Here is a 9,890-nt window from a genome sequence, read left to right as displayed (position 1 = left end):
AACATTTTAATTTATTCAGCTGTTTTTCTCAGAAATGATTCAATAAAGTTACCAAGCTCGTATCACAGCTCCGTTTGTATACCTATACATTATGGTATCCTATGCGTTTATCAACCCATTTAAAGGCACTGTGGACGCAATTGGTAGTTGTCAAAGACCAGGGTGAGTGTTCTCACTTGATGTATCTCGCCATAATATACATAAAATAACAAACCTGTGAAAATTAAGGGTTTTGTTGAGCTGCAATAAAATAGTGATGGAAAAAACACGCTTGTTGCACAAATCGGTGTCTTTTCAGGTGTCTAAAAGGGGCTTCGGATCATCAGGCCTAAATATTTGAGTAAGAAATTACTTCTTTCTCAAAACTACGTTACTTCAGAGGGAGCCGTTTCTCACAATGTTTTATACTATCAATAGCTCTCCAATGCTCGTAACCAAGTAAGTTTTTATACTAACATTTATTTTAGCTAAACCATTAGTGTTCATCAGTGCCTTTAAGTATTGGCTTATTTCCAGGAACGTCATCGGTAGTAGGAAATTAACTAATCCGTGTGAAAACAACGTGCTAGGGAATAATTTTTAACAGATTTCTTGTTTAGTTCTTGACGGAAAAGATTACGGTGCATTTAAGTAACAACTCTGTTATTTTTGAATAATGCTTATTTAATAAATTGTATTCATCCATGGAGATGAAGAAGAAACGCGCTCATAGCTTTATTGATACTAGTACTGGTTGTTTTCTTGCTGCCAGCTATTGGGTGCTGCTTATGATCATTTGCAATACACTGCATACATCTTCAGGTAAGACACCGAATCGTATCATATCTTATCGTATTTATAAATTTCCATAACAAGATAGCTAAGGCACTGGACACTATTGGTAATTGCTCAAACAATTTACTTGTTGGCGATCAATGGAGAGCTGTTGATAGTATGAAACATTGTGAGAAACGGCTCCCTCTGACGTATAACGTCTTTTTGAGAATGAATTAATTTCTCAAACTATTCAAGCATCTGATTCTGAAGGCACGCAGCTTGTGCGATAATGATGTTTTTCTTCCATATTTATCTCGCAACTTCGACAACCAATAATTGAGTTCAAATTTTCACAGGTTTGTTATTTTATGCATAATGTTGAGATAAGCAAAATGAGAAGACTGGTCTTTGACAATATCACGGAAGGTTTCGAGTGCCTAAGCTTTTCGAGTTTAGTTATTTTGCTTTATGCTACAAAAAGGTAAGGCCGCAAAACGGTGCTCCACTTATAGTGTTGACTATTACAATTTTTATAACAGAGTGCTAATCGGTGACTTGCACCTTTTGAATAGTTTACCTTTCATTGACAACCAATTCACAAAAATGTTTTATAGACTAATTCTTGTGTCCAGATATTTTCGTATAAATCTTTGCCTTTTTTATTAATTGATTATGTATTTTTTTTATCTATTTACTTCGTTTATTTTATTTGGTTGGGGGGGGGGGGGTAGTAGTTAACTTCCCCTAATTAGGTAGTTAACTTTCCCTTTTAAAAGTCCAGAGGACACTTAAGTGACCGATGCACACAAATTCACTGAACATTTTAGTATTCAAATACGAATGTTTCCCATCCAAATTTCTAGGGGCTGTACCGGATTTCACCTGCTTCAATCTTAGACCAGTTGCCACTGATGGAGAAAACACCTTCATTGGAGGTTACAAGAGTGGCAATGACACACGTGCAGCAGTCTCCTTCAACCGTCTACTGGACACAGGCAGCGGTGTCAATCTACCCGCCAGAGGCGAAGTTAACAAACATATCTCTGCCTATGCGCTACTCTTTCAAATGCCTGCACTTATTGGTGCAGAACGATTCGGGGTTTATAACTGTATCTTCACCAGACAGCAAGATACTGTGAGGATAACAACAACTGTTATGCGCAAGGACGGTAAGTCACAAGAGTTATCTACACTTTTTTTTTTTTTACATTTTTTACATATTTTTTTTAAAGAATTGGTGTTTGCTAACGACAGTTGTCGCTAGCGACAGTTGCTGCCAGTGTAAGCACTTTGTGTAATCCATCATATAGACGATGGGACTTGTGACGTCACAAGAGCCACAGAGCCTGGACTTCCTGCAGGCACGCGTTGTACACAACTCAATGGAAGAAAACATAAAATTCTATATTTTATGGAGATTGCACTGTCTAATTATTATAAACTGTTGATGTGATGAAAGGGGGCACATCTGAAAAGTAGTCCAGCTTTTACTTTCATAACTCTTGGATTTATGTGGAAGTTATGACACAAAATGTCAACTTCCCCATATGACCAGTGCATATCTTGCCTGCCAGAATACTCAAATAATGTACAAGGTCACACTTATTGTAAAAAAAAAGTTCATACGGTCTATACATAAACTGACAAACCTGTAGAAGAGATCGATCGGCCATCTGGGTCACGAGAAAAGCAATTATGGAATGTTCCCTTAAAGACAGTGGACACTATTGGTAATTACACAAAATAATTATCATCATAAAACCTTTCTTGATTACGAGTAATGGGGAGAGGTTGATAGTATAATACATTGTGAGAAACGGCTCCCTCTGAAGTGACGTAGTTTTCGAGAAATAAGTACTTTTCCACGAATTTGATTTCGAGACCTCAAGTTTAGAATTTGAGATCTCGAAATCAAGCATCAGAAAGCACACAACTTCGTGTGACAAGGGTGTTTTTTCTTTCATTATTATCTCGCAACTTCGACGACCGATTGAGCTCAAATTTTCACAGGTTTGTTATTTTATGCATGTTGAGATACACCAACTGTAAAGACTAGTCTTTGACAATTACCAATAGTGTCCACTGTCTTCAAATGTTCATCCATTTATTTGTGTTTATTTAAACGGATGCCTTCGGTGCTGTTAGATCGCTATAATTGAATGGTCTATTCAAATGAACTTGCACTTTGGTCATAGTTTTTTTAAATTTTTTGCAAAGTAATGTGTATTTTCCCCAACTATCGTTCATTTTCCTTTCCCATTTTTGATAGAATGTGTAACATTGACAACGACACAGTTATATGACGGTTGATCAACTGAGCTTTATTGATTGTAGGTGATGTATCCCCAACCTCATCCACCTTGACTACCAGTGCTGGAGAGGATGTAACATTGACAATGACACAGCATTACGGATCAACCAATGAGCTTCGATGGAGACAGAATGGTGTTGACGTCACTGCGTGGAATGGCCAATCAAGCATCAGCATTCCTAATGTACAAGCCAGTAACACTGGTGGTATCTATGAATGCTACGTACAGGGCAGATATAATCTACAGAACCACGCACTCATGAAACTCATTGTTAGAGGTATATTGTTTTTTCATTGTGGGTGACTCTTTCATTAATCAGTTGAATAATGTATGGTACAATGACTCGCTTTGTCACACATTTGAATTCCTCAGACTATAGAGACAGTTGCTATGTCGATTGGTTTGTGCTTGGCATAGCAACCTCAAGATGAGAAAACCTTGCTACCACTCTGCCATACGAATCCATTCATAATTGTGTATGGGTGTTTAACGTCTCTTGTAACTATAATTCTCTTAATGCAAAAGAGTGAAAAGACACTCTTTGAAGAGCCGTATATGAGGGACAACTCTTTTTCGAGTGGTCTTCCGCTCTTTTAGATTGAAGTTTGCATCTTTTTGAGTGATTTTTCTCCCAGTCCTGGAGTGAAGCCCCCCTAAAAGAGTGAACTAACCACCACTGTTTTGAAGAGCCGTATGAGGGGCAGCTCGAAATGTAAAGAGTGGTGTTTTTCACTCTTTTACATTTAGAGAATACGGAGAAGCTTGCCCATAAATCATAATGATAGGAACTGTTTCTGTGTTATAGTCTGATGAATTCAAATTGAAGTGGTCATTGTGATCAAGCACGGATCATAGTACCAGAGAATATTAAAATCAAAGTATGCAAATAGCTTATTGGATGGTTAACCTTCTACACACCGTAGTAGGTTTTGTGAACCGAGACTCATCGCAGCATGTTCAAACAATGATTCCGGTATATTTTTGATGAGTTTTTAGATAAACTTTATAAAGTATTGTATTGCTCAAAGGATGTTTTTATTCCTCCAGGTTATATTTAATTCCAGGCTATAATATTAAGATGATTATTGCTTGCAACTTTTTAAATTTTTGTAAACAGTGTCGAACATGTCAAGAAAAAGGAATTATTGTGCACTAATTACCATGGGTTTTAACGAACGTTCCTCTCGGCAAAAAAAAAGCCTTACCAACGACAAGCGCCAGACCAAACCCACCCAAGCAATACCCATTCACTAAACAAATCGCAGCCGATATAGACTAAGAAAAAATTTGTCATTAACTGTGCATTGTTTCCTTGGTAAAAACAGCTTGTTCACAAGAAAGATGGGGATCATCATGTGACAATAGATGTCCGATGTGTCACAATGGTGGGGTATGTGACGACAATACAGGAGAATGTATCTGTGCACCAGGGTTCAGTGGTACAAAATGTCAGATATGTAAGTTCACGACGGATCCTCTGCATTGTATACGTTTCATAAAACGCTCATTTATTTATTTATTTCTCATCAAATATGACATTTCAGACAGAAATATTTCAAGGGATGTTTTCTATTATCATCATTAGACCGTGTAAGTTTGATGTAAATCTGTCATCATAAACGATTTTTTTTTCTTACCAATTCTGTAATGTTCCTTTAACCATAAGCTGTGTCACAGGTTCAAGTCCCACGTTTGCCAAACTGCGCAAATTGCATAGGTATACAATTATGAACTAATTAAAGGCGTGGCTCTCATTGAGGTTTTATTAGACATTATACATAAGAAAACTTTATTAATCTTCAAAAGAAGAAATTGCATTGCTCACACAAGTTTAAAAACAAAAATACATTTGTTTCATTGCAGTACATGGAAAGAATTGTTTTGGTCAAGATTGCGGTATAACGTGCTCCATCACCAATGTTGGATGTAAGGGGGTAATGATGTGCCTGCCTGATCCTTTTGGATGTACATGCGCAGCTGGCTACAAAGGCCAAACGTGCACAGAAGGTAGGATACGGAGGGCTCCTAATAGACTTTTTAATTCTATCACGGTGTGGTCATCTTGATTTTACTCCATTCCAACTCATTGTAACCAAACTGAGGCTAGACGAAATAATAGTCTGGTGCCCTTCGCAATGAATGTTAGTATTCATTACTGCTATTGGAAACAGGGAACATGACCAAGATGGTGACAGCTAGCGTGTTAAAGGTCTGTAGACGTCTCAGTCTAAGTATTTGCCAACCGAGGTTGGAAAACTCTGGAAGGCCATTAATGCAGAACAGAGCAGATGGCAATGGTTTGTAACAATGCTACACAACTATTCAAAAATAGTGTTGAATTTGTTGGAACCAAAGCAACAAATCATGGAAGGTATTAAGTTAAAAATTTGAAGAACAAACAAGTTGGGTTTTTTTCAGAGCAATTATCTGGTAACGCGCTTGAATGTTTTGCTGACATTCAGCTGTCCATGCCAACCAGCGCGGTTTATAGCTTGTTTATCAACAATATAAAGGTATATAACGTGCCTCTAGCTAAGCGGGCTTCCGCGAACTGCCTCTCTGTCTGGGCAATCTCGGCGGACTAGTTGGTAAGCCACTTCTCTGGAATTTCAAAGGTTGTGGGTTTGAATCTCTCTGAGGAATACGCCACGGTGATTTATTTTGTTCACAGAGCTCGGGAAAATACATTGAGTAATACAGTGCTATAACTCACATAGATGTGTGTATTTGGGTGATTTTGTCTTAATGCGATTTTGATATCATTTCGCTTTTCCTCGCAATAGAGTGTAAAGATGGCTACTTTGGGGCTAATTGTGAGCTTAAGTGTCATTGTGAGGATGGTGCAGTGTGTGATAAAGGTCATGGTAGATGTCCTGATGATGTTAAATGTGCATCAGGTTACACTGGAGAAAACTGTCAAGGTGGGTCTGTTGTTTGATGCGTTTGTGAGGATAGTTATAGTTGATATTTGTTGTTGTTAATGGTTTATTCACAATACAAAATATGTTCGCGACCAGAGGCCGAATTCAACCGTTTGTACATGTACACATTTAAAAACTAAGTAGATGTTAACCTGTTCACCCAGGTCAGACCAGCTGAACCTATAGTTTAACTGGGTTTAACTGGAACCATTTGAAAACTAGTTAAACACAGTTCAAACCAGTTTGTTTTTTTACGGAATTTGAGCAAAACTTGGAATCGATTTCTCAAAGAGACCTTGACCTTGTAGATATTAAAAACTTAAGGCTAGTCCTAAGTTAGAACGAGTAACTCGTCCCTACTCGAGATAAGACTACTTAACTCTTTGTGAAATCCACCCAGTTGGTTTATACAATAAGCATAGTTAACATAGTTGAACACAGTCCAAACCAGTTGGTTTTGTAATTATGGTAATTTGACACTATCCAGTAAAACCAGTAACTTTGGTGCGGAATTTGTGTTTCTTTCTCGGAGACGTAGAGTTTGACATTCTTTGTCATTTTGTTTGTTAATTTATTGTTTTGCTTCTATAGGGTTGTATGTTTACCCTTTCTGTTGTATTATGACCGTATTGCTCGTTGAACTGTTCGTATGTTTATTTTGTTACAGAAGTTCAAAATAAATATAAAGTAAATGTTTTTTTTTTACTAAGAATGTCCCGAGGGGCTATTTGGAGCTACATGCACCAAGGAGTGTCATTGTGAAGATGGGGAGATTTGTGACAAAGTTACCGGTACATGCCCGGACGGTGTCGGATGTCAACAACGCTACAGAGGTATTAACTGCCAAAGTAAGTATACCGCTGTTTGACCATTAAAGACAATTATTTTATACCTTTTTTTTGTATAATGCTCGATTGTTGTAAATCCTATATAAATATAGTTGTAAACGTTTTTGAAGGAACATACGGTGAAAACCTCACATTTGAGATATCGCCGAAACTCCTGTAGCCTACACACCCAGGAAGAATATCCCCGTAGGAAGACACAATATGAGAAGCATTACCGTGGTAACGCTTGTTATATTAAATCTTTTGGGAATTTTCTAAGTGATATCTGTTTACATAACCGTAGTATTTCGAAGTCAAATGTTTCTCAAAATGCATTATCCAAAGCTGTTGTACTCCTTAACACGTAAGTTTATATAGTCCATAAATCAAATCATACACCATTCACACAGTTTTCAAGGTCACAATGTCAAATGGTCACAGTGTGAACACTGCGTGATCTTAGTGTGTTTTCTGTGTGAACCAATGATGTTCAACAAACCACATAGTGTGAACACTGCGTGATCTTAGTGTGTTATCTGTGTGAACCAATGATGTTCAACAAACCACACACCATTCACACCGTTGTCCAAGTATGTGAGTGGTCACAATGTGAAATGGTCACACAGTGATCTCAATGTGTTTTCTGTGTGGACCAACCATGTTCAAATCACACACCGTTCACACAGTTTCCAAAGTCTCGGAAAGGTCACAATGTGAAATGATCACCATGTGAACATTGTGAGATCTTAGTGATCTTAGTGTGTTTTCTGTGTGACCCAACTTTGTTCAAATCACACATCATTCACACAGTTTTCATATTTTGGTAGTGGTCACAATGTGAAATGGTCACCATGTGAACATTGTGTGATCTTAGTGTGTTTTCTGTGTGGACCAACTATGTTCAAAGCACACACCGTTATTCACACATTTTTCATAGTCTGGTAGTGGACACATAGTGAAATGGTCACAGCGTGAACACTGTGTGATCTTAGTGTGTTTTCTGTGTGAACCAACTTTGTTCAAATCACACATCATTCTCACAGTTTTCATATTTTGGTAGTGGTTACAATGTGAAATGGTCACAGTGTGAACTTTGTGTGATCTTAGTGTGTTTTCTGTGTGGACCAACTGTATTCAAATCACACACCATTCATACAGTTTTCATATCTGTATTAGTCATAAAAATTATAGTGAAATGGTCACAGCGTGAACACAATGTGATCTTAGTGTGTATTCCGAGTGGACCAACTACGTTCAAATCAACTACGTTCAAATCACGCATCATTCACACAGTTTTCATAGTCTGATAGTGGTCACAATGTGAAATGGTCAGAGTGTGAACACTGGGTGATCTTAGTGTGTTATCTGTGTGGACCAACTATGTCCAAATCACACACCATTCAAAAGTTGTCATAAACAGTGTAACTTCAGTGTGTTTTCTGTGTGGACCAACCATGTTCAAATCACACACCATTTACACAGTTTTCATAGTCTCGGGAAAGGTCACAATGTGAAATGGTCACACTGTGTTCACACTGTGTGACCATTTCACATTGTCCACACAGTAAACAAACTGAGATCACACTTTGTTCACTGTGTGACCATTTCACATTGTGACCACTCACAAACTATGAAACTGTGTGAATGGTGTATGATTTGAAACATAGTTGGTCCACACAGAATACACACTAAGGTCACGCAGTTTTCACACAGTGACCATTTGACATTGTGACCTTTCCAAAACTATGAAAACTGTGTGAATGATGTGTGATTTGAACAAAGTTGGTTCACACTGAAAACACGTGCTTTTATTTTCACTGCCTTACGGAGTGAAACCAAACCTATACTTAAGTAGATTAGTGGTATTACGCATAGATCTGTCATCATTCCTTGGATAGTGCAGTTTGCGGCAAACGTCCAACGTCAAACGGTGCCGATGTGGCATAGTGTCCCAACGAGCTAGTAATGAGATAAGTGGAAATTGTTTCCGTCCAATCAGTGATTCAAATGATGCAAGGATTGGTTAATTGGAGCTAGCACTGCGACTGCGAGGTAGTTCGTGACGCGGGTATCTGTATTATTTATGTACAGAAAAGGTTATCTGTGAAAGAAGTAAACATGTCTGCCATAGCTGATTATTTTCTTTTAGCTTTTATGTCGGGCCTACTTGTGTATGGTTTTAGTAAAGCTGTCCTTCAAGATTGTTTGTCAATGGTGGTTCTCGTTGTTAGCCTCTGCCGGCTGCTGCAACAATGTTTGCTCATGTTCGAATTCCAATGCCGCAAAAATTAAGTCTCCCATCGCGACCCGCTTCGGCTGTGTTAAACTCCGGTCTTTCTCTGCCTTTCTCGGAGTAAATAAAACCGCCGGGTAAGATCTGAAAATCGCCTGCACGCGCTCCAACGACTGAACATAACTATTATTGGCCTTTCCCTGAGCCTTTCTCGAATGTTGTTGCCCTACATTACTCAAATTAGTCTCTGCCATGCATAGCCTCCTATCAACACGTTAGTCATTTTTGTGATTCAATTTAGATTTGTGTATTTTTCTCACAGATTCCTGTCCATATAGCATGATTGGACTCCGGCCAAACTGCAGTGATTGTCATGGTAATGATCAATGCACAACAAACACAAAGCTGATATTTAATTTGAATTGTAATTACCAATGCACAACAAACATCAAGCTGATATTTAATTTTAATTTTGAATTTTATTAAAATTGACAACTTCGTGACCCGAAGCTCAAATAACAGAGTCATTAAAACATTTAAAAATAGATTTTACGCACTATTGAGTTAAGGACACTGGACACTATTGGTAATTGTCGAAGACCAGTTTTCTCACTTGGTGTATCTCAACATATGCATAAAATAACAAACCTGTGAAAATTTGAATTCAATTGGTCGTCGAAGTTGCGAGACAATAATGAAAGAAAAAACACCATTGTCACAAGAAGTTGTGTGCTTTCTGATGCTTGATTTCGAGACCTCAAACTCTAATGGTCTGAGGTCTCAAAATCAAACTCGTGGAAAATTACTTCTTTCTCGAAAACTTGTACGTTACTTCAGAGGG

At 37.9% G+C, this 9,890-nt stretch overlaps 1 protein-coding gene across 1 annotated transcript; it reads left to right on the top strand.

The window, feature by feature from the left end:
* Positions 1–1,729: 1,729 nt before the first annotated feature.
* LOC117297756 (tyrosine-protein kinase receptor Tie-1-like) lies at positions 1,730–6,857 on the top strand. The gene is made up of 6 exons (XM_033780905.1): positions 1,730–1,925; positions 3,091–3,345; positions 4,394–4,525; positions 4,932–5,075; positions 5,852–5,989; positions 6,700–6,857. Exons 1-6 carry the CDS (start codon positions 1,823–1,825, stop codon positions 6,855–6,857), a joined length of 930 nt encoding a protein of 309 aa, XP_033636796.1. The 5' UTR covers positions 1,730–1,822.
* Positions 6,858–9,890: the final 3,033 nt, after the last annotated feature.

The sequence above is a fragment of the Asterias rubens genome, chromosome 12 (assembly GCF_902459465.1).
Source record: "Asterias rubens chromosome 12, eAstRub1.3, whole genome shotgun sequence".
Taxonomy (NCBI): Eukaryota; Metazoa; Echinodermata; class Asteroidea; order Forcipulatida; family Asteriidae; genus Asterias; species Asterias rubens.
The sequence above is the reverse complement of the archived record's forward strand: the minus strand, read 5'-3'. Positions and strand labels throughout refer to the sequence as shown.